At 38.9% G+C, this 26,174-nt stretch overlaps 1 protein-coding gene across 1 annotated transcript in view; it reads right to left on the bottom strand.

The window, feature by feature from the left end:
* Positions 1 to 25,166, bottom strand: part of USH2A (Usher syndrome 2A (autosomal recessive, mild)) — a 394,584-nt gene extending 369,418 nt beyond the window's left edge. The window contains 2 exon segments of the mRNA XM_009894321.1: positions 19,343 to 19,508; positions 24,682 to 25,166. Coding sequence (XP_009892623.1) covers positions 19,343 to 19,508; positions 24,682 to 25,166 — 651 coding nt within the window.
* Between the last annotated feature and the right edge of the window lie 1,008 nt (positions 25,167 to 26,174).

Here is a 26,174-nt window from a genome sequence, read left to right as displayed (position 1 = left end):
GAAGAAATGGTAAAGAACAGCGAAGGGGAAGGAAAAAGCATAAGGTCGGGAGGGGCAAGTTGTCTCTTTGCCTTTCCTCCTTTTGCCTCAGGCCCATATCGGCCTTTCCTTTTCTTGACTTAACTGGGATGAATTTTAATTGCAGCCTCTCTACGTGTTTTATACACTATGTACTCTCTACTTGTGTGGAGTGGATTTCCCATTCATCACAGGATTGCAGGCAAAAATCCCAGGAGCATTTTGCTTTCCTTCAAAGTTAGCTTTGCTAAAATCAATAACTTTAGGGCTGCTTCCTCTGTCTAGCACATACCCCCACCCCACAACCATTTCAAATTTCATGATTTTATGATAATTTGATTTTGTTTATCTCCATATACAGATTTACATCTGCAACCTTTCCAGGATAACTGATAATATTCTATACTATTTCAATAACAGTATAAAGGCAACAATCTTACAGCAACAGTGGAAACATGCTCTCATTTGTAGTTTTAACACAGTCGATATGCTAACTGATCTCTAACAATCTCTCTTCCTACTGTCTCCTCCTCAATACTCCAGCATTCTTCAAATCAAAGTTCTGGTTTTCTTAGGGACCCGTTTTATGTCTGAAATATTTTTATTACTTGGGCTTTTTTTTCGCCCAACCACCTGCAAGTCTACTGCAACAGCCAAGAATCACAACTGCATTAAATTGTCCGGGTGTATCCTACTGCAGATTGAGTATCATCCCTCAGCAATATTTTTACATCTCTTCCAGCTTTATATTAGCTCTCCCTTCACTAAAACTGCGTATCTTGGCATTTTAAATCCCCCTTCATTTTCCTGGTTGTCTGTCTTATTCCAATAATATCTTTCTTATCCTTGAAAACATGTCACTCCAATTCAGCAGTCTTATTACATATGCTCCTAGCATTTGTATAAGAGATATTTAGCTTTTCTTTTTGCCCTCCTTTACTTTTCTTTTTCACTATCTCCTACAATGTTAATCCCTTCTCAACGGGAAATGGTTTTCCTTCAATCCAAGTCTTTCTTTTTGTGCATAGATCCACTAGTTCAGCTTGAATTCCCTGAAGAAAAACATAAATTAAAAAAAAAAAAAAAAAGAGGAGAAGAAAAACATGGAACCCTGGAGTGCTCCTAAAGCAATTAACTCTCTGATCAAGAACAAGCCATGTATTAATACAATTTTGACCCTAAACAGTGAAATCAGAAAGGACCGGGAATGCAGACTGATCCATAAGGTGGTTTACAGGCTAAAGACAAACTAATAGCTATTCCATGAATAAAACCTTCAAGATGCAAAAATGCAAGTAACAGCAAGCAGAAGGATCCAAAATCAGAATCATGTACATCATTAATTTTTTGGACAAGGGTAATTTTAGTACTGTGTTAAAACTGAGTGATATAACCCACAGTGTCAATTATCTGATAAACAAGGACGAAGACAAAGAAAGATCAGTGGGAAAAGAGACAGCTTTTGAAATTGTCTGTATTTTTAAAGAATTAGTATTTAAATAAGTAAACATTGCTTTAAAATAAACAGTTGAATCAGAGATTAGAAATCCTTCTGCCACAGAGCATGCATTCTAATTATGGACTGGCAATTTTCATTTAATCTTTTGTTGGCAAGTACTTCACCAGTATTTCAGTAGTAGGAAGTAATATTAAAATGGTTAGCTACAGCTCTGCCACTTTCTACCCCAACCAGTACTGTACCAATGAAAAATATTGTTTATTGCCTGTGTCAATAGAGCTCTATGAATCTATTACTGATGCCTCAGGACAGAATAAACATATCTGGGCAGGGGAGTGGCAGAGAGAACCTCAGAGTTCAAGATTGTAAATACAGATTCTGTTAAAAACGAAAGTAATTAACAAATAAGCTTTACTCTAACTACTATTTTAATCATTGATCAATCTCTGTTTTTTTCACATAGAAAGGTTTAACAAGTGACTCTTGTGCTGCAAATGAGTTCCAAACAATAAAACATAATAAGAGGATGCTAGTTATCAGATGTGAAAATACATGGAGAACAATTGCTTTCTTGCTGCATAATGACTCTATTTTCCCCAAGTCACAGAACAAATCAGATCCAAGATCCGATGATCACTATAGTAACATGAAAGGAGACAAGTATTAAGGATTCAACAAGCTGCTTTTTTAGCAACTAAAACAGTTACATAAAATAGACTTGCCAAAATTAATTGAAACAAAAGGTCTGAGTACATTTTAGATAATGTCATAACAATGCACATTTTCCCTCTGCCCCCTCCATTTAAAATACAGCACAACCACTGATTCTGAATTTTCCTGAACTACTTGTAATCATGTAAATTAGGGATAAAATGTAGATGTCAAATGAAACGTCCCTTCTGAATAAAGTCTCTGTTCTCCACTAGTCAAAGACTAAGCAGATACCCACACAAATGAAGGGAGTGTTACTAATGTACAATTATTAACCCTGTATTACACTATCAGCTGTAGATTAAATTCTAGTCTTTTGAATTGATTATACATGAAGAATTTTGCACTGCTCAGTACTGGGACTTGTAAGTCATTCCCAAATTTAATGCAAGAATACATTGGTTCTACAACAGCTGAACAGCTCTGCTGGGACTAGAAGGTTGAAAATACACTCCTCTGTCTCATTTTGTGATGATTTACATAAGAAGAAAGCAATTATTCTTGCCCTCTGAATGCCTCACCACAAAAGTTCCATGTATCCAGTTAAGGGATTTTTTCAAAAAAAAAAAAACCTCTCATCTTTTCTTTCAAGGCTTAGTTTCTCTTCATGGTCAAGGATTCACAAAATTCTGCCTTTGATTACTTTCATATTCCTCCCAGCAACTTTACTTCAGGCCTTTCCATCCTCCTCTGTGTCCTGCTTTCTTCCTTCCATGACAAAGTCTTTTAGAAACAGTCATTCAACTATTCCTTTGTACTGTAAGTCTCCTACACTTTTTGATGGCAATTCACTATAAGCTTCAATATTAATTTTTTAATAACAACTGCTTTTCTCCAGAGTTACCAGGCATTTTAACCAGCAGACCTTTGCAGTAGATCCAAACTATGCTCTTAACTGAACATAGACCAAACCTGACTTAGGAGGACGGTGTTTTGGCAGCTCATTGTTGGTAGCTTATTTTTGGAAAAAGCTATAGGAAAAAGTTTATGCAGCAGCTCCCTCAACCACATTTTGTTGCAGATGGGCCAAGAGAGGACCAGGGGAGGCTGCTCAGGAAGTTTCTAGTGGTTTCCCGGGCACTTTAGTATACAGGGCTTGAGTTAAGGCACGGACAGGCCAGGGAGATTACTAATCAACAGCAAAGATGAGGATGCCAACAAACACAATTTAAGGAAAAGGATAAAAGCCCTTCAAATATAATAAAATGCACTTGCAACAGAAGAACGGTAATCCAGTTTACCGACCTGTTACATACATGATTACCTGCCTTACAGACAAGAGGTACATAAGGCACAAGTAAGTAGTAACTTGAAAAGACAGAATATCTACTATCAAGCAGGCCACCTACAGAAGCTCAGAGATGAGAGACCAGTCCTGACTCTAAGAATCACAAAAGTCCCACGGAACAGGGTCATCAAGCTCGAAAGAGAAAGGCACATATCTGAGTATAGAATCATCTAGGTTGGAAGGTATCACTAAGATCACTGAGTCCAATCATAAACCTAACACTGCCAAACCACCACTAAACCATGTACTACACCACATCTACCCATCCTGTGATTCCACCACTTTCCTGGGCAGCCTGTTCCAATGTTTGATAACCCCTTATGTGAAAAAATTTTTCCTAATATCCATCCTAAACCTCCCCTGGTGCAACTTGAGGCCATTTCCTCTTGTCTTGTTACTTGGGATAAGAGACCAACCCCCACCTCACTACAACCTCCCTTCAGGTAGTTGTAGAGAGCGATAAGGTCTCCCCTCAGCCTCCTTTTCTCCAGGCTAACCAATCCCAGTTCCCTCAGCTGCTTCTCACGAGGCCTGTGCTCTAGACCTCTCACCAGCTTTGTTGTCCTCCTCTGGACAAGCTCCAGCACCTCAATGTCTTTCTTGTAGTGAGAGGTCCAAAACTGAACACAGTATTTGACATGCAGCCTCACCAGTGCCGAGTACAGCAGGACAATCACTTCCCTAGTCCTGCTGGCCACACTATTCCTGATACAGCCCAGGATGCCATTGGCCTTCTTGGCCACCTGGGCACACTGCTGGCTCACATTTAGCTGGCTGTTGACCAATACCCCCAGGGTCCTTTTCCATCAACCAGCTTTCCAGCCACTCTTCCCCAAGCCTGTAGTGCTGCATGGGGTTGTTGTGACCCAAGTGCAGGACCTGACACTTGGCCTTGTTGAACCTCATACCATTGGCCTTGGACCATTGATCCAGCCTGTCCAGATCCCTCTGTAGAGCCATCCTGCCCTCAAGTAGATCAACACTCCCACGTAACTTGGTATCATCTGCAAACTTACTGAGGGTGCACTCAATCCCCTCATCCCGGTCACTGATAAAAATATTAAACAAAACTGGCCCCAATACTGAGTCCTGGGGAACACGACTTGTGACTGGCCACCAACTGGATTTAACTCCATTCACTACAACTCTTTTGGCCCAGGCATCCAGCCCATTTTTTCCCCAGTAAAGTGTACACTCAGCCAAGCCATGAGCAGCCATTTTCTCCAGGAGAATGCTGTGGGAAACTGTGTCAAAGGCTGTACTAAAGTCGAGGTAGACAACACCCACAGCCTTTCCCTTATCCGCTAAGTGGGTCGCCTTGTCATAGAAAGAGATCAGGTTAGTCAAGCAGGACCTCCACCCATGCTGTCTGGGCCTGATCACCTGGTTGTCCTGCATGTGCCACTCTCCCAGGCACTGAGGTCAGAGTGACAGGCCTGTGGTTCCCCAGATCCTCCCTGGGCCGTTCTTGTAAATGGGTGTCACATTTGCTAACCTCCAGTCAACCGGGACCTCGCCAGTTAGCCAGGACTGCTGATAAATGAAGTGGCCTGGTACACACATACAGAAGGTCCCTCGGTACCCTTGGGTGGGTCCCATCCAGCCCCATAGGCTTGTGTGCGTTTAAGTGCTGTAGGAGGTCACTCACCATTCCCCCTTGTATTATGGAGGCTTCATTCTGCTCCCCATCCTTGTCTTCTAGCTCAGGGGGCTGGGTACTCAGGCAACAACTGGTCCTACTACTAAAGACTGAGGCAAAGAAGGCATTAAGTACCTCAGCCTTTTCCTCATCTTTGGTCACTATGTTTCCCTCTCCTGTTTAATAAAGGATGGAGATTATCCTTACTCCTCCTTTTCTTGCTAATGTATTTATAGAAACATTTTTTATTGTCCTTAACAGTAGAAGCCAGATTAAGTTCTAGGCAGGCTAATTTTCTATTTTTCTCCCTACATAGCCTCACAACTTCTTTGTAGTCCTCATGAGTGGCCTGCCCTTTCTTCCAAAGGCCATAAACTCGTCTTTTTCTCCCCTGAGTTGCAACCATAGCTCTCTGTTCAGCCAAGCCGGTCGTTTTTCCTGACGGCTCATTTTTCGGCACATGGGGACAGCCAGATGCTGCATCTTTAAGACTTCCTTCTTGAAAAATGTCCAGCCTTCCTGGACTCCTTTGCCCTCCAGGACTGCTTCAGAAGCCTGCAGTTCTGAAATGTCAGATTAAGAGCAATATTGATAGTTTAATCTATGCTGCTACTGAATATCACATGCTGATTTGCCTACAGGTGCAACAGTGATGAACTTGACAAGATACATAGGCCATCTACAATCACAGTCAATACCAATGGTACACCTAAATACCATCAGAAAGGAGAGAGGAGAGGTTCAAGAGGAAAATATTTTGGCTTTAATTCAGGAGGCAGAAGATCAAAGCCAGTGCTATTCTTTGAAATGCTGCCAGTATCACAAAGGGTCAGACAAGTAAGGTTGCATGATTTTGTACACAACTGAACAAACAGCGCGTGGAAAAAAAGATTTAGGTCAATTTGGAACTGAAACACTTTTCTGGAATAGATAGAATCAAAGAAGGGTAAGCTTCTCCTACACCAAAGTAGGGCCAGTTTACTTGTTTATCAAATTAGGAAAGAAACCAATCAAGTTTAGGGAAAAAAATAACTTAAAAGTATTCTAAAAAAAAAAAGTCCTAACTAAGCATGTATGTACACTGTGAAAAAAATATGCCTGTCTTTGAAATCTAAAGCCTAAGATGTTTGAACCTGAATGTCAAGAATTACATAAATCATACCACTGAAAAAGCGTTGCTATACCTTAATGAAAGTTCAAATTTTGATAAGGTAAATGAGCTAACTGTATTAAAACATACTACAGAAGCCAGTATTCCAGCCCCACCCCCGCCTTTTTTCTTTTAATAAAAAGCAGCATCTTCAGATTGAATGGGAGATCAGAAAAGCAGCAGAAACAGAAAATACAATTTTCAGTTAGTCCTGCGCAGATCAAACAACAATGCAGAAATTAAAATTATAGACATGATGCGTGACCAGGTCTTGAGGCACTTGTTCTGATAATCCATCAAATCAAGTCTATACAGGGTGAAGTAGTTGGAAAAGCAAATACTGTATACTGGAAAAAGCAATGTGGCTTTTATGGAAGGAAATCAAGATCCAACTTTGAGTTCTTTGAAGCAGTTAAGAAGCATGTGGATAAGGAAGAACTGACCAATGTAGCGTACTGGCTTTCCAGAAAGGTTTCAAACTCTGTAGAGATTAAATGGCCACATTTCACACAGACAGAAGTTTATCAGTAGGTAACTCCAACAATGTCTGCTATTTAACACTTTGTATAGGCTTGAAAACAGTGGTTAGTGAGATGAAAAAGCATGTTGTTAATACTTCCAGACAGTAAAAGTCAAACCTTACTTCAAAGTTTCAAATTGTTAAGGAAGAGGCAATGAAGTAGCACACTAAATGTATTAACCACTAGGTAGTAGACATGAGAAAAATATTCTGAACTATGTAAACATTAAGTTCTGAAGTGTCACTGCTCAGAAAAAGTGGTCTTTGTTACTGTAGACAGTCATCCACTAATGAGCAAAATGCTCAATGGCAAAAACAAAACACAGTCCTTACTGGGAAAGAAATAAAGAACAAACCACAAAACTTCATTGTTTAGAAATTTATGGTAGAAAGTATCTGGAATAACAAGTGGAGTTCTGACGCCTGTATCCCCAAAATTATAATAGTATAACCCCAAAAAGTTTCAGAAAAGATCAGTGAGGATGACCAAACTGCAGAATGGCTTCAATATAAGGAGAGATCCAGTTTATAACCAATTATAACATGCGATCAAGTTCTATAACCAAAATATCAAACAGCATGAGAATGATAAATAGAGAGCAACTGACAAAAGAAATTGGCAAAAATAAATTATTAGACAGAAGATTTAAAATACAGAACAATTTCATACAGCCATAATTGCATGAGGAACTCATTGCCACAAGATACTAGTAATACAAAAATATAAATTATAAAAAAGAACCGGACTATTAAACTAAAAGTAAGTCAGTTAGTGGCTATTCAACACAGTCTAGGTTAAGAAGCTTCAAAAACACTGATTGTCAGAAAACAGGTCAGTAATGTATCTAAAAGAAAGCTGTTTCTGTACATCTACTCCTCTTTCATACTTAAAGCAAAGAGTATATAGACAGACTGTCAAGCCAACACAGAAGTTCTTAAACAATGCAAAAATTACCACAATATTGAGCTGAGGTATTGGAACGAGATACATGGACAGGAGGTGTTCTTCCCCTTCTTCCATCCCAGAACTTACTACTTTCCAGCCAAGCTGACCAGTTGTTCAGTGCCAAGAAATATTCTTTGCTTCCATGAGAAAATGATACATGAAGACTTACCAGAATACTCCTCCTGTGAACTGCCACCAGGACGTATGGATTTTGCATTGTACAAGATCTATCCATGTAAGTTATGTCACCTTCCATTTGCTGCATGCACAGGTTACAATGCAAGATGTACATGAGAGAGTTCACACATAAATAATAGAGGTTTCATATAGGACAATCTGAGTTTCATCTTCCGTTTCTTGATAAGACTTCTGACTTAAGTCTCTGTCTTTAAGCTACAGAAACCTGAAGCAAATGTAGTAATTACTTGTTATTTAAATAACCAGGAAAAGCAGAAGCTGCTCTATTTGGCCGCACTCATGAAGTTTTTAGACCCTTGTCAAAAAATTTTCAAGTACCTTGTGAAAACATCCACTGTGCAACTGGCACAGCATAAAGAGGTAAGGACAATGGTATCTCTGATCCATCTTTACCACCAAAGAAGTTCAAAGCAGTTGCCAGTTTTCTGCTCATACACTATGCATGCCAAGAACTACCTGCTGAAGGACCTTCTGCTCACGTTACAAAGGGCGTGCTTTAAATGGTGATACTCCAGAGTAGAACTTGAAGCTTGGTCTCCCCAAAAAGGAATCACATTCAAGCATATCAGCAGTGCTTTTCAGTAACACAAGCCTTCAAACAGACAGAAGGCAAACCTGTATTAAAAAGAACTCTTCCCATACACAAAACTGATAATGTAGATGTACCCTGTATGTCATCTTTATCTTTTACACCAACGACCATATTAAGAACACACAGCTACTTCCAATCTCTCAAAGTTTGCTCCCTGCACAACTCAAGGGCACACAAATGTACAAACAGAAAAGCGGTCATACAGCTACAGAAACATACCTAAAGTTACACCAAGCAATACGTATCTGGGAACCTACTTATAAGTGGTGTACATAAACACGTATTTAAGAGATTAGTTCAGAATCAAGGGCTACGTAGTTTAAACAACTTTTTTTTTGGTTATGTTTCTCCCAGTAGGACTCCAGATTTCTAGGAATCTGAAAATAGTTGATTCCAATTATTCCAACAGGATGCTGTTAAACAGGAGACACCTCTGTCTCTCAGTTCTTCTAAATCCAGCTACCCAATTTTTACCATTATTCTTAACATTGAATTTGAACACTTTTTTTCTTTACCTTTCAAAACATTCCCCTCAAAGAAGTAGGCAAGCTAATTCTGTATGGTATGACATACCTTTTAGATTCATATGCCACCACAATATTAAATAACAATTATTAATTATCCTGAAAAAAATATGGTATGCTTAAGAAGACTGTAAATTACTTTCTAATTTAAAAAAAAGAACAAATCACCCCACTCTCCACAATTCTAGAGTACCACAAATCATTATTCATCTCTACTCATTTTTATCTAAAAAATTAATTAAAAATCAAAAATGCACCACATACCAAAAATACAACCATAAGAACTGCAAGATGTTTAAAGATTTAAAAGTAGAAGAAGCCAAATCATTCTTAACATAGTGCTTCCATTATTAAAAATACAATTTATTTGGCTGCCACATTTTTTTGTATAAGGAAACAAACTACTTATAAAACAAATTGAAACTAGTTTGATTTCAAATCTCATCTGAAACTATCAAGACAAATCAGGCATAGCTTCTGCAAACCATTTAATACTACCTCCTCCCAGCATTGATCATGTAAAGACTTAATTCCATTCCTACTGTATATAATATAGAGTCTGGGCAGACTTCAGTGGGATTTGCAATTTTTCAGTGGGCTTTTCATTTGCAATTGGAAAAAAAAAATAAAAAATCACTATTTCCAGAAGCATAGTCAAGATGGCATTGACAAAACTTGCATTTTTGGCATTCTCTGAAATTAAGATCTTGGCCCAGATGTAGTTCCTTGTCTTGTGTTCCCAGGCAGCTGTTAGACTGTAAATCTAAACCTGCAAATATGCAAGAACTTGCCTGAACTCACATTCAGGCAAGAAAGGAAGTAGTTTACAAGACAGCGTAAGTGAAGAGAAGAGAGAGGCATTTAGGAAATATCCCAGCTTCCCAAGGAGCTGAAGCGATAACAACAAAGAGCTTTTAAATCAACACAAAGTCAACATCCTAGTACCCATGGACCAGGTGAAGAGGAAGCAAGCACCACAGTAGGACTTCTGGATACAGCACAGCAAGTTACTGATACCAAAGAACCCCAAGGCTGCAAGTTAAGCAGCAGTATCTGAATGGCCTGCAACTGCAGCAGATTAAATGATGAACCAGTTGCCAAGATGCCTTTGCTCATTGTTTCTATGAACAGTTCTCTAAACAGACACTCAAATACATTATACAGACTGGAACACGTGTTTTATTTCTGCTGTCTGTTGGGAGCATAGCACTAAACATATGGACAGACTGCATCCTCCTAAATATTTTCAACACACAATTGCAATTAATAGACAATAAGCTCTAATATGTAGAATTGATGCAAACTCCCCCCTCCCCTTCTTAGGGCTGACAAAGTACTCCTAATAGATAGTAACTGATGACTTCAAACAGGAGATCAAAGTGATTTGTTAAATTAAAATGCTTCCTTGCTTTCTCATGTCCTTACTAAAGTTAGGGAATATGCAGTTTACAATACCTCGTATTTAGTAATACATACACAGAGCGTGTTTTCCTCCCTGCTTTTAAGTCTCAGGTTCTTTGCTTTTAATATAGATTTTAAAGTATTCAAAAACTTGCGCAGAAAATAAAAGGATTTCACAAATTAGAAAGGACAAGTTTTCTCTTGATAGTCAAACAGTTATGATGTAAAGCGGTCTCATTAAATCATAAGTACTTTAACCTTTTCTTGAAAGAACTGGAAGATTTAAAGATTTATAAAGAAATTTTGCCTAAACTAGGAAATGACTCATATTTGACATGTATTGAAATGATAATGCTGATTTCAATAGGCACTCTAAGAGCATTTTCCTCCCAGGAGAGTAATTCAGTCATGGTTACCTCTCTGCATTTAGATTTTAAACTTACTTTCTAAAGCTTTTAATGCGCTATAGTCTGCCAAAACATGGCAGAGTTACATAGATATGATCAGGCAAAATAAAGGCTAGTAAAAAGATTATTTTTATAATTGCAGACACTAAATATGAAACAAATACATCAATCTGACATGTTCTCAAAGAATTTCCTGTTTCAGCAGCCTTGGCTGTATCTGAAAATTTGTGTTTAAATTCCCCTCTTCTTAATTGGTTAAATAAATTCTGAAGTATCAAAGGGAAAGTGAGAGACCTTTAACAGTGAATCTGAAAATGAAAATACATAATAGAGCTGCTGGTTCCTCAGTGGCACAAATCTGATATTGATATTACTATGCAGAGATAATGAGGTACACAATTGGCCTTAATTATGCACTGCTATGCTTTCAAATATTTTATTTATTTAAAAGTTTTTTTTTTAAGATACTGCTTTTCCTGAGGTTTCACTTCAGTGCATATCAGATTATTTTTAGTTAAGGCTATATATCCTTTACTCCACTGTGTACCTTCAATCAGAGTCTTTGCTAATATATACCTAAAAAGATACAGTGATATATTTCATTAAATCAAGATCAAACACACAGAAAGACTAAAACTTTCAGAAGCTTGAAGGACTTGATCCTCACCAACTGAAATCAACTAGAATAGTGGCAGTAATTTCAAGGAGACAGGATCCACAATTTATGGTCTTAAAAAAAAACAACAACAAAACAACCCAACAATAACAAAAAAAACCTGTTTGAAATTGAAAAAAAAAAAAAAGATAAGTTACTTTACAAATCATAAGCAGTGGAAAATAAAGGCAGATATTAGAGAAAAATAAGTCATACTAATTGGAGAGCAGAAAGAAATGGTCAAAATTCACTTTTGTTGCAAATCCACTCCAACTTACCTCAGCAGAACTTTTCAAGGATGACTTTTCTCAAATATTTATTGGGTACAAAGAGGAAAGAAATGGATAGCCAATAGCTCTGTCAACAATATACTGCATATTAAGAAGGCTGCATAAACTATTAAGAAATGTGAAGTTACTTTTAGACTGATGCTGTCTAGTTTCAAGTAGCTTTTTCAACAGTCCATTCCAAGACTATTACTGACTCGCATCCAACATCCTGCTGGCAGCAGTTGTTAACAGCAATATTGCAGGAAAAGGGGGGAAAAAAAAGAAGAAAAAAATCCCACAGTCCACCTACATAATTGATTGATATGAATTCCCATCTTTTCCTGTTGGCTGCACAATGCCATATTACCCTTTTTATGGAAATTACTGAATTTAAATTATAACAAAACACACAAAAACCCCAAACATTTTCTTATCCTCATTATTCTGATCAGCATGCTTTTTCAGAAACACTCTGCTGCAATAGAACAGACTGTTTCCATTTTAAACAGTCTCTTTTTCTGCCTGGTGTTTACACTCCAACAGATTTAAAGAAAACTATATGAATTCCTAATCTTCACTATAGTTAATTCTTAACTATGTAAAAACTTAACTATAGTTAATTCCCAAATGAAGGTTCTCCAAATCATCTTCTGTAAGATTTGCAGAGTTTTTCACTGTCATTATAGGCTTCGTAGCTCTATTCTGAATTATATTCCTTAAACATGAATGATGGAAATTGTATCCAACATTTTGCACGAAATCTCACCAGAATCTGAAGCAGCACCAATGATGCTTTTCTCTCACTACTGGGAATGCCTCTCCAATACTCTTCCCCAACACATGCCTTTTTTGTAGCCATATAACACCAGTAACTCATCATCACTACCTGTGACTACTACTTCAGCAATTTTCTAATGAATAACTACCTAGCAAGAGATTTGTGAGGAATTTCAATTTCATTACGCTGCATTTTGTAATACCAATTTTTTTCATGCCAGTTACCCTAGTCCTTTCAGTCATGCCATTCTTCCTGTATGACATCTTACTGTTCCTCTTCCTGATGATGCCTCTGCACATTATGTTACCAGTTAGTATTATCAGTACACTCTTAATATTTCTGCCAAGATCATTAATGAAAATATAACACAAGGCTGGTCCAAAGACTAATTCTCAAGCAATTCAATTGCTTTTTTGCCTCCCTCGTCCCCCGCCCCCAGGATTACAAGCACGTTTCTTTAAGCAGTATCTATTGCCAACCCTCCCTATGAGCATTCCCTTTGACCATACAACTTCTCATGGGTTGTCACACCAATGCTAAACTGAAATAGAGGAAATCCGACACATTTACTTTGCCTGAAAATCAGTTTTCTCATCAAAAAAAACCTAAGAGGTTAGACAGTGATGAGCTATCTTTAGTAAATCCACGCTGCATTTTATCCCCTTTTCCATTTAGCTCCACATCTTTATCTATTCCTTCAAAGATCTTTTCTAAATCCTCATATGCCGCTGTGTCAAGACAAATAGGTCTGCATTGCCAAGACCTTTTTTCCTTCCTCTTTGTACAGGCTCTGGCTGGTATGGAGTTAACTTTCTTCACAGCACCCTGTATGGTACTGTGTTCAGAATTTGTGGCTACAACAGCATTGATAACATCATATTTTGGTTATTGCTGAAGAGTGCTTGAACAGTGTCAAGCCTTTCTTTTTGCACTCTGCCACCCCATCCCACCTCAGCGGTAAACTAGGGTTGTGCAGGGACACAGCTGGGACGGCTGACCCAAACCGTCCAAAGGAATATTCCATACTGTATAACCTCATGCTTAGCAATAAAAACTGGGGTAGAAGGACTTTGGGGAGACAAAGGTTTTACTTGCAAGGTGGCTGCTGCTCGGAGACTGGCTGGGCAGTGGTCTGCTTGTGGGAGGTGGCGAGTGACTGCCTTTGCATCATTTGTTCCCCTCCCACCCTCTTTCCTTCAGCTGTTAAACTGTCTTCATTTTGACCCATGAGTGTTCTCACTTTTGCTATTGCTGTTCTCTCCCCTGTTCCACTGGTGGGGATGAAGGGGCCTGGGTGCTTGGCTGCTAGCCAGCATCAACGCATGACACTTCTTCCTAAAAGTAAGCATTAGAGCTCCACCCCGACTTGGTAGATTTGCATAAAATATCTCTTTGTCAAAGGATTTTATGTACCAGTTCTGTCACAATTTTTGGACAAAGACTATCTGATTGTATCAGCACGTACACAATAAGCTTGCAAATTCATGTTTCTACCTCTTTATGATCATTTCTGTTTCCATATGTCCATTTCTGTTACATAGCTTGGTTTTGCTCTATGACTGTTATCGTTATCCTTATTGAAAACAGAAGTAAAGCATTTATTTAGTTTGGGTCTTGCACTCTTAGACCAAAAAAAATCTTCAGAACTTTTTACCATTTAACAGTCATTGCAAAGTCTTGATGTCTTTACAGTTTTATTTCTGTTCCTACGTAGCATTCTCTGTGAATTTGCTTCCCCAGTCTCCAGTGCTTGCAGACTCTGCCATTTCTAACTGTAAAGGTGCTTCTTCACTCAGGTAAGCCTGGGCACTACATCTCCAATTTTTCTTTGTAAAGGTCAGAGATTTCTCTTAATTCTATTATTTTTATTTTTAATAACCTCCAGGCCTTTTTTCCATTCAACCTCTGGGCTCCGCAGTTCATCTTGTTTTATTAAAGTAGTCCTATTTTTTTTCTCTCTTTGAAACCCAAAAGTGTACCTACAGAACAAAAGAACTATTTATTCTTCTATATTTGCTGAATCTAGTTATGAATACTCAATATTATTTTTGAGACTCGCATCTCTAATCATGTCCCCGTCACTTAACAAAGCTGGTATCCAGACCTTCTGATTCAGCAACTAGTCGATGAAGAAATCTCTCACGCAGAACATACAGGAACGTTTTGGTCCTGTTCTTGTTAGTAGGGCTTTATTTTCCCAGCTATAAACTGGAGAATAAGTCTCTGCAATGACAGAGTTCTTAGTAGTAGTTCTCTCTAATGGATTACACTTCTAAATCCAAGCCCAAGGATTTAAATTCCTAGATTACCTCAGTAGAATTCATTTACTAGCCTTCTCTTCCCCTAGAATTATTTTATTCCAAATAAATTATTTTCAATCTGTGCTGTTCTTTCTTCTTTCTTTCCCTCTTATCATTTAATTACTATTTGATGCTATTCCACCATTTAGCTTCCTTTTCTGTCATCCCTGAATAGGCATATGCTCCTAGACCTAAATTCCAAACATATTTGCCATCCTACCATACTTCTACTCTCTCTAAACTCTGCAATCACATCTGCAATCAGTACTTCACACTCATCTGTCATGGTGCCTTTTGCACAGCATTTATGCACAAATATTTTAGGTTTTTCTACTGACCACAGGAACTCCCGTTTGCAGGCTCTCAGCTCCTACTGACTGCTTACCTTTTGGAGACCTTTAGCCCAAATCAGTTTCAGATTAAGCATACCTGTGTTCAGAGATGGACTCGGACCCTAGCTCCTTGGCAGAGTGGTCTCTCTCATGGTCAGATACATCACTCACACACACACTCTTCACAAACTACAACCTGCTAAAAATCAAACATAATTCGCCAATCTGCCGAACACTTCTCAAAACCAAATCCCACAGTCTCCCTTAGCTGTTATTCCTGTCACCAACTTGGCATGCAAAGCCTTATGCCTCAATCACCAATTCTTTGGTTGCAGCCACTGGGTGTGCCAGCCAGCCCACTCGTTTCCTTCAGCCATGTGCTGTCACAAACAAGATGCATAAATTCCCCGTGAGCCAGCCAACAAGTATTGCTTTTTTCTCAGGGGTAAGACCTGTTAGACACCCCTATTCCCTAACCATATTAACAAGCACTAGGATTCAGTGAAAAACTTTTGTCCCAAATCAGACTTACCCCAAATTAGACGTATCTGTAATTTGGTCTGCAGTCACTGAGCAATGAGGCATCATGCCAAAAACATTTCTTCCTCCCTGTCTACCAGTCACACATGCAATACTGGGCATGGCTTTGAACAATACACCGTGGAGAATATCTGGTCAAGTTTATATACAATACAAATTACAAGGCAACTATTTTGACCCACTGTTGTCACCTTTGTTTTCCACACAGACTTAAACTACCACAGAATTTCAGAGAAAAGCTACACTGTTAAAAAGCTCAGGGAAGACAAGGACCAACTATGCTTCAACTACCAGAAAGTCATACATCTTGAAGGCCAGGGATACTAATTGCAGCATTTAATGCTTCTCACAAATTTTTGGGAAACCAAAAATTTTGGGTTAGATGCCCACACTTCTGGCATAAAGTTAAAACATTTTCATTTAAAAGAAGAATCTGTTAGCACATACATCTTCAGTTACCACTGGTATCTGAATTACATTACTTAAAAATTGTAAAATACATGCTTTTTTAAAAAATAACCTGCATAGCTTCTGTCTACTATGCTTCATGCATAGAGAATATAATTTATGTAAAATTCTGTTTAGCATAGCAGCACCACGTCCGAATGCCTTCTTAAATTCAGAGATGATGTTTTGAGGTGTTCTACAACTCCAAATATGGCACTGCTGCTGTTTGCTCCTTTTTTTTTTTATTTACACTTTTTCCACATATACAAGTTTTGTTACGTGCATGAAAATATCCGTTCCATATTTTCAGCTGTCTCATCAAGAACAGTACTTAGTTGCCTCATAAAAGAACATTAACGAACATTTTCTTTTAGCTCAAAAAAATGTATCAGGCAAGCTATCAAACTAATCTGAAAAGATTATTTTTTTTTTTTCCCCCCCACATCAGGACATGTCACCCAGCTCTGGCTCTCTGGCTAGATCCCCAACAAAAAGAATGCCAAACAATGTTCCAAATTCTGCAAAGTACCTAAAAAGGTGCTGAATCTACTGTTAGTTTAGTTAAACCTAACCATAGAATTGTCTAGATTGGAAGAAACCTTGAAGATCATCAAGTCCAACCATCAACCCAAGAGTGCCAAAACCACCACTGAAACACGTCCCTAAGCACCACATCTACCCATCTTTTAAACACCTCCAGGAGTGGTGCCTCCACCACTCGGCAGTCTGTTCTGATGCTTAAAAACCCTTTCTGTGAAGAACTTTTTCATAATACCCATCCTAAACCTACCACGGCATAACTTGAGGCCATTTCCTCTTGCCCTATCACTTGTTACTAACGAGAAGAGGTCAATCCCCACCTCTCTACAACCTCATAGTTTGTGGCTAAACATCACAGCCACATACATGACATTTCACATCCAACAACAATTTCCTTTTTGTTTCTGTAGAAGGAGGTTATATAGCAACAACACTGATTAACACCATACCTACTTCAAAACCAGCATGGCCATGGGATGACTGCAAACTTTCCCAATTTACTAGCCACAGAGCTCAGTCCTAGGGCTGTCTTTGCTAGAAAATAAAGGCTATGCCTACGACAGTGACAGAGAACTAAGACTGTTAATTCTTTACAGGTATTAGAGGCAGTTTTGCCTCAAGACAGCATAGAAGTCTACATGGTGTGACTTACTCGGGAAAGCTTGAAGTAGAAGTAGGCCACTATTGATTGCACTCAACACCCTCTGCTGCCTTTGCCCCAGGGTAGCTCAGCTATGGCCCCAAGAAGGGTCTCCCTTCCACACTGCAGAGCCCACACCTGCTGCACAAGCATCGCCCTGGGAGAAGGCTGGTTAGGTGGAGAAGTCAAAAGTCACACTTGCAGTAACATCAGGCAATTTGTACTTTTAGGTGTAAACTCCAGGCTCTCCCACTGCCTTTAACTAAAATTACGAATTCCTACAAATTTACATAGTGCTTTATCTTCAGTAGACTTTTTCATCAACTTAAGGAAACACTTATATTCAAATATATATCATCACGATATGTGAATATATTTATCATCAAATACAACTGTTGTCTGAAGCACAGACACTTCCATATGAATGTTACTTTTGCATATTTTTGTATGGTCTCCTTGTATTCTCGTTTTCAATTTATTTCTCCATTTATAGAAAAAAATGCTTTTGGACAGCTGCTAAAAGAAAAAATACAACTTTGCCTAAAATTTCATAGCCAGACCTAGCGCTAAATGGATCATGCTGCAGCCACTATCATCTTTAATGGAAAGTTGAGTCCTACAATACCACAAATCACAGGATGTAAGGTTCTACCCTGAGCTCAGAAACTCAGAAAAGATATTAAGCCTGCAGTCCCTTTAAGGGTCTAGAAGCTACACTTCTTTACCCCTGCTATGCATTGAATGACTTTCCCCAAAGAAACAAAGGACCAAATCCTACAGAGTGCTTGTGGGTTCTTTGTAATACAACTTAAGACACTGTGTGTATTTAAATCCAGCCCTTTCACTCTTCACTTTGCTATTCCAGGCTTTAGCAGTTTCTGAGGCTAGTACAAAATGTGGCTGACAGCAGCAGCAGCAGTTATATAGCACCCTTGGAGTGTTTGAAGTGTAAAGTTCATTAGTTCTACCTTAAGGTCACTCTTTTAATCCAACAGGCAAAATCTTATTCGCACTACCATGCTGTTATCCCGGAAAAAAGAAAACTGCAAAAAAATCAAGACGTCAGCTTAGATACTTCTTACAAGTGACAAGATCAGCACTAAAAATCCAAATCACAGTCAATACCTTTTAGCAAGTTTCAAGAAAGCAGCAAAACTATTCTTGATTGTGCTGTAAACCAAATGAAATTTAATAGAACGGATAAAGGAAATGAAGGAAGGAGAAGATAAACATTTCAATACCTGATAATTGTGTTTTATAATTAATAGTTGAACTTGGCTTACAAATAGAATTTACTAGAGTGTCTGTTGGGAATTACAAGACATGCAAATAACTGAATTTTAATTTCTTCTGTGTTTGTTTACTGATTTTTGTACATACAGTTTAAATTTTAACAAACTCAATTTTGCTTTATCCTCAGTGGATATTTGTACACTTATTAAAAAGTTATGTCAACAGACGACTTTTAGAACACAAAGATTGTGTTTTAACAATTCTGAATGTTATTTTTAAAATAAGAGGTAATAACTCTAACTTACTAGCTTTATTGATCCTGCACAAACTCATACATGTTTACTTATGTGTACTATAAGATTTTAAAATTAAATGGGACACAGCTCTGTAAAATAAGTACACTAGGATGTATAGATGAGGATGACGTTCTCTTTTTTTAGGAATTAATCTCAGAGACCCAAGACTTAATGATAACATTAGAAACAAGTAGCTTTTCTTGACACCAAATACTTGTGTTCTTAAGGGTAAGAATTTTCAGTCTTCAGTTTGTTCAAAAGAACGGACACAGCATTACTTTCCACTGCAAAATTAGCAATCGCCTCAAAATGAGCTCCCAAATTAAGATCCTTACCTACAAAACTCAAGAGTTATTATCTACATCCCCCGGTTTACCCTTTTATATTTATACAGTTATACCATTCTCACACAAACTTTGTATTTCAACAAATATTAAATGTTTTTTTTATTTTACTCACCTGCACACTAAGATGAATCCATTTCTTCACAAGAATTCTCCCCAGTGTCATTACTTTTATTGGTGGCTGCAAACCATTTACTGTGCGATAATAAAACATGGTCTCTTTCTCAGAGATTGTGAGTTTGAACACCGTCTGCCCATCAATAGCCTTTTCTATCACACACCTTTGGAAATAACCAAGAAAAACAACATAAGGTCAGAGGCACACACATATACACATTCTTGCCAAGGTGCTATCCTGTAAAGTGATGCTAACCAGAATGCATTAAAATAAACGTTAAAAATACAGCTCTTGAGAAGATGCTCAGTGACAGTGAATGTCACAGGATGTACTAAGTGTAAAAGAACTTTAACAAAAATATTTTCTATCTTGATCTATGAGGTTTGGTTTGGTGTTTGTTTTTTTTTTAATTTAGTGCATGCAACCCCAGTTTACTTGGGGAGCAGAAGAGGGGTCCCCTTTGCCTCCTCTTTTCAGGGTTCCATGACAGAAACCACGGTGGCTGGCCAGTACTGCACAGGTCTCTGCTGCACTTTTTTTACAAGGCTGTACAACATAGTCCATCCTGTGGAGGCACTTACATTTTCCTTAGCCTAACAAGGCAAATGTAATATAACCACAAAAAGCAATCTGAATGACATGTTCTGGAAATAACTCTTCCATCTTTCCACCAAATCTGTCCAGGTAAGGTGGCAACACCACCAGCTTGCCCTACACTCTTCCCTTCACACAGCCTTTCTTTAACCTAAGAGAACCAGAGCAAGGCAAAAAGGCTATCCAGCCACTTGTTAGGTTTTTCACCCTCACGCAAAGATTTCACATCAACATCAAATGCAACACAGACGTGAAAGATACAAAGAATACCATCCATAGCAACCCATGTGGCATATCCAGCTGCTGAAATTCTTTTGCCAATCTGACTGACCATCGTGATGTCAAGGGTCCTGAGAAAGCATAGACTATATATGCTTGTGAAACAACTATGTATTTTATTCATCAGCATAACAAAATTATAAAGTTCTGCATTCCCATTTCAGCTGCTTGAGAAATTCAGTCCTCCACTTACTGCCCCATGAAAAGCCAAATATTTTAAGTTACACCAAACTAAATTAGTGCACTAAGTCACAAGAGAGAAGCATATAAAATTTGTATGAAACCAGGATTTACTTAGACATATTTCAGAAAAAAAAAAAAACCACACCTTATCTACCAATAAGCATCTCCACCTACTATGCGTTTATAAAAGTATCAAAAAGGCTGTTCTTTCATACTACCATTCACTAATTCACCTTTAAATCCGAGAGAAAAATTAATTCATTTTAATTGTTACCATTTTAGCCTGCTGGAATGTTGTCAATAAAACAACGCAAGATGCAGACTTCTGTTTTCCAAACCTTACTAAAAATACATTTCTTAATATATTGTCGACTGGTCTTTTCAATGTTTTGTTTGCTTGTAAACATGCTAGTTTTGCTAGATAATAAATGTGAGGGAAGGCTCAGCTAAGTAGCAAAATATTTAGGAACTGGATTTACCGAGTTCCTGGATAAACAATAATTGGATAATCCAGGTTTTTGTTTATTTTAGCTATCTAAAACAAACATCCCCACATTGTTTTTATCCCCAAAGGTGTCATGACTTCAAGAAAGGAAGTGACCTTGATGCACATCACTTTGAAAACTGGAAAGAACAAATGTGAATTGCGGTTCACTACTGAAAGAGAAAAATCAAGAGACAGAAACAGAAGGGGGATGTAGAAAAAAAAGAAAAAAGAAAAAAGGGAAAAAAAAAAAAACCAAACTAGTGCCAACATAGGTGAAATAGGCATAAGCATTATTTCTGACTCTGAGCATGATTTTCCATTCCAGCCATGATTACAGAGAGAAACCACTGCTCTTTGTGAAGTTTCCAACTTCTGGTAAGCTGCAGTCCCACAGAGTCAATTTCTGACTATACAATTCTCTATGGTGTGGTTGGAGGGAGAAAAAGCAAACGCCACAAATCTGCTTGGTCAGCTTTCAAAGAGAAAAATATTCTAGAGAATCTAACACAGCTGCAGTGTAGATCCCCACATATTAACTGGAGCACTTGCAATTGGAACATCTCCATGGGTTCAAAAAAATCAGACGTATGGTATCTTAAGGCAACTTCCCCTTCCAGTCCAATTCCTACTGTAAAACATCTGAACGGACACAAGTAATAGAATATGATTTTAGTCCTTTAGATAAAGTTTAAAAAACACATCTACCGCCCACTTCACAATCAGGCCATGCCCCCTGACCCTTTTGCATGTAAAAGGCTCTAGCTCATTTTTCTCCCACCACCAACACCTTCTGGCCATCTATCTTCCAGTCAGCCCAGTCCATGCTAAATTGATATAAACTGCCTTTAATGATCAGTCATATATGCTAAGCTTCTACTCATATTCTTATCCTATTCCACTGTGAAGGTCTATCATCATATACAGTTTTCTATATCGTGCTAAGGCTTACTTACAAACCACCCACAGGCTTACTGAAAGTATTTATATTAACTGATGAGTACATGCAATACGAGAAGCAGCATGGGAAAGAATAAAATTCAGGTACAAGAGCTTTGCTCACTTATTGCACTTACTACCTGAAGGGAAAGTAAATTTAAAGACCGGAGTACAAACGTCAGTGTTTTCTCATTATTCTTTCACTTTTCTTCAAGATTTCCAATATGCAGTGACTTAAAAAGCATACCTACAATTATCTATACTATACATCTTAGAAGAACATTAGGGCTTCAAATCTATCTGTAACATAACCTAACTTTCCTCCCTCTGTGTATGAAAGTGTATTCCTGCACAGATTTCACACAAGAAAACCTGGTATATGAAATTGATGGAGAAAATTCTTGGTGTCTTTGATTATCCACATATATTTGCTCCCCCCAGAATGCCACAATTTTTAAAGGGCCTTCAGACTTTGGATCCTCACATCAGCACCTCTCACTTCAGCCAGCAACAGAAATGTCCAGCAGAAAAATCCTTCTATTCTCTTACATGGGCATATGCCTAACAGAGAAATGTCACAGTCTTTACAAGGAGGCAATTGGATGCTATACAGCAACACTCCCGGCTTCTTTCCTAAGCTCTCCCCAGCAGCCAGACCATTTAACATGCAGCACAAAGAAACACATTAGTACGACACGTCCAAAACCCATGCATCTGCTGTACTTGATGTAAGAGGCACATGTAAGATGTACTTCGCCACTAAGCAAAATACCCAGTTACACTTTCAATTTTCCTACTGGTAAAGTGAGTGGCTGGTTCTGGCTCATCTTCCTAGTGTTTTGGTGGCAGTGCAAAGACTTTATTATAGTAAGTCCCAGTTCCATGAAGTCCCTCTGCTGTGATAATGGGGTTTAAAAGGTCTCACATCTAACAGGGACAATTCCCCATCAGGGACTGCAAAATGTAGGACATCTGGTAAGTCAAACTCCTTCTGCCAACCTGAAGGACTCACTAAACCAATACAATAAAAGGAAAAACATCTTAGCTTGCTGTTAAGCTATTTCTCTTTTGTAGGACGCTTTCTGAGTCAAGCTTCAGTGCAATCACTGTTTCACCACAAGTGGAGGTCTGTATTCCTTTTATGAAGAAAGGAAAATTAACACACTTCTTTCTGTGAACAGCAATCTCACAAGGCAGAAAAATGAATTTATCTATTACAAAAATTGAATAAAAACATTGAAAGTGATCTATAAAACCCATTGAACAGGAATATGTACATTGTGTAGTTATTAACACAGCAGCAATTGGAGGCTAATGTTTTACACTAGTCCATGGATAATCAGACATCAGTAGAGTCGGGTTTCTGCACAGCACTTAATCATTTGAAACTAAGGACATACATTTCACTGGTTTAGACTCCATGCAAGCAAAAGCCTATCCCATTGACAAAAGAGTTTCATGGATCTCACTCAACACATCACTGCAACAGCTTGCTTGGAAATTAGCAGGGCATTTCTGCTTCAAGTTAGGCATATGCTCTGCTGAAAAAGACTCTGATACACCCACATGTGTGTGGACATGAACTCACGGCATAGGAAAACCCTGGGAATGGAGTCTCTAGAGTTCAAGATTCAAACATTATATAGAAAATGCTGTCTATGAAAGACACTAGGCCAAAACTCCAGACACTTTTACAAATACCTTCACCTGAGCTGATTTAACATAAGATCAAACTAAAGTCACTCTGCAGATCTCATTTATTTCCCTTCTATAACCACAATTTCTATAGCTAAGTTGATTTTTTAAAGGTAATTATCCTTGCGTAAAGCAGACTACAATTTTACACATATCATTACAATTTTAGATGTTTCTATCATTTCTGATGATTTTCACACCCCTAGACAACTGGCTATTCCACAGCAGCATGGAAAATAAATATCAAGAATGCTACAACAGAACAGAACATTCTTTTCATTCTAAGAATGAGTACAAGTACAAAAACATTTGTGACATATACTCTGTAGGAATGTACTATACTTTTTGTGTGCTTCACTTTAATGCGTATCTGCACAACTAGGGTAAGAAAGAGTCAGAGGGTGCACTTTGTGATAGATGAAGGGAACTTTTTTTGTAGGATTTGTGATGCATTTTTTTAAAAAGCAAATTTTTCATTATACTAAAGGGACCAGTCAAGCTGAAGGGCCACTTATAATGGCAATGTTTGCTAAAAATGTGACATGTAGGCAAATAAGAGAGGGAGCATGCTTAGCCATGTTTATTTTGTCAACAACTAGTGACACTTCACTAACAGTTTGAATAGCGGAATCTTTTGTTAAACTAGCAACATAATCTCTCGTCCACTCAACATGCCCTAGATCTTCCAGCAAAACTATGACCACTCTTCTATAGCTCTGAAATATTCATTTGAAAAGATCTGGGTTTTTCCTTGTTTGTTCTTAAGGAGTAAACTTGTGTTGGGGGGATTGCTAAAATTTTGGTAATTTTTTCCATCATGAAAGCGGCAAGAGCAAAAATCCCTGACAACATGTTTTTCTAGCAGCTTTTAGAAGAATGTTAATTGGAAATAAAAATTCAGATTTTTAAGAAAAGAGATGCACGTTATGTATGAATAGTTCCCACTGAAAGCAACTGGACGATCATCTGAGTCAACACCACTGAAACTGAACCTACTTGTCTTGACATTTGCAAAGACCCTAACCTAAATACAGCTTTAAAACGTCACAGTTTCTCACTGTACCTTTTTAAAATTTTAAATAGCTTGCTAATAATGACCATGACTACAATGATCAATTTTTTTAAGAGCACCGGGAAAGTAAACACCTTCAATACTACTTACATTACACCTTCTTGCTCAGGTTTCAACCATACAGTTAACGTAAACGAAGCTGCAAGCCTTGGGGAACGGGGAGTAGAAAAGCAATCCCTGTGATTATGAAAAATAAAACTGGAAGCGTTGCTGAAGGACCCTGGATGCAAGTCCCTTTTGTCCTCTGTGATACAGGTACCAAGGCCTTCTGAAAGAAGCAGTTTGTAGGAAGAAGGCGATGACCTGTATGGACAGTCCTGAACGCAAAACCTCTGGGTGCAGGACATAATACTTTCAACAGCTACTGAGCTATGACAAAAAGTACTTCGGTCTGGCAGCCCACAGGTGGCTTGAGTTGGCACAATTGACACATTCTTGAAAGCTCCCACATTTTCAAGCCTAGGGAAATGTCCCTGGGAGCTGACCAACACAAAGGAGTCATAATAAGTTAAGATTAATGTTTCAATAGCATGAAACAAGAAACGACACCTCAAGGAAAGAGCCCAGCAATTCATGTTTACAAAAAAGCTCCTCCTGATTAAAGCATCCGTAAATAAATAATGATGTCCATGTCGGTGGCAGTGTCCTCAGGTGGTACGCTTTAAGAGTTTATGTAGCATTTCATCTTCAAAACACTCATGCAAGGACTCAGTCGCAGGGGACATCTACGTCTTCAGGCCAGAGAAACACACGTGGGTGACAGCCGGTATCTGCAAACCACAGAAAACAGACACAGTCCACGGGAGGAACGTGTCCTTTCGCACCAACGGAGGCGATGCCCCGCTAGGGATTTTAGGGGTTCGAAGTCTCCCTCCAAATGTCTGCCAGCAGGCCCACCTGCACCTTTGCTGGCTAGGGCCAAGATGTCTCTCTAAGGCCAACGAGATGAGGCCGACCTGAGCCCGCACAGGCTCACAGCCGAGCGCAGTTTATCCCCGATCTGTCACGTCATGCAGTGCCGACGCTCAGCTTTACGTTTTAAGGTGAGGAGTACCGAACACAGCAGCAAACCACACAAGACTTCAGCGCCCGAATGGCTTCAAGTTCTAGTTGGTCCCATCTCACATTTACGCTCCCCCAGCGTTTACCTCTCAGCCTCACTCCGCCACCTGGGAGCTGCTCGGCCCCGTCCCCCACCCCGCTGTTTCAGGGTACGGCCGAGGGACACCGCCAACCCCCCCTCCCGGCCTCAGCCCTGGTTGCCCACAGCCTCTTGACTGCATGAATCTACCACTTTCAAAAATGGGTTGAAATAAGATTTGTCCTTGGGGTGTTTTGGAGATCTGGGACCTGGGGAGGGAGGTGCTCAGCTGGAAGACTCCATGTGGTCCTTCTAGGACAGTGCCGCAGAAGGATAGGATGTTCCTCCTTGCACCTACCCACCACTTGCTGGGTCTGTCCCAGCGCTGCGGTCTTTCTCCTGGAGGAATGAGTAGGAAAATGAGATGAGGAGGCAACCCCATGGATCCAAAGGGGAAAAGACAGGTCCCTTCTTCTCTTGGGGGCTCCCCCCCCCCCCTGGT

The sequence above is a fragment of the Charadrius vociferus genome, unplaced genomic scaffold, assembly GCF_000708025.1.
Source record: "Charadrius vociferus isolate BGI_N301 unplaced genomic scaffold, ASM70802v2 scaffold261, whole genome shotgun sequence".
Lineage (NCBI taxonomy): Eukaryota > Metazoa > Chordata > Aves > Charadriiformes > Charadriidae > Charadrius > Charadrius vociferus.
This window is presented reverse-complemented; position numbering and strand designations above follow the sequence as displayed.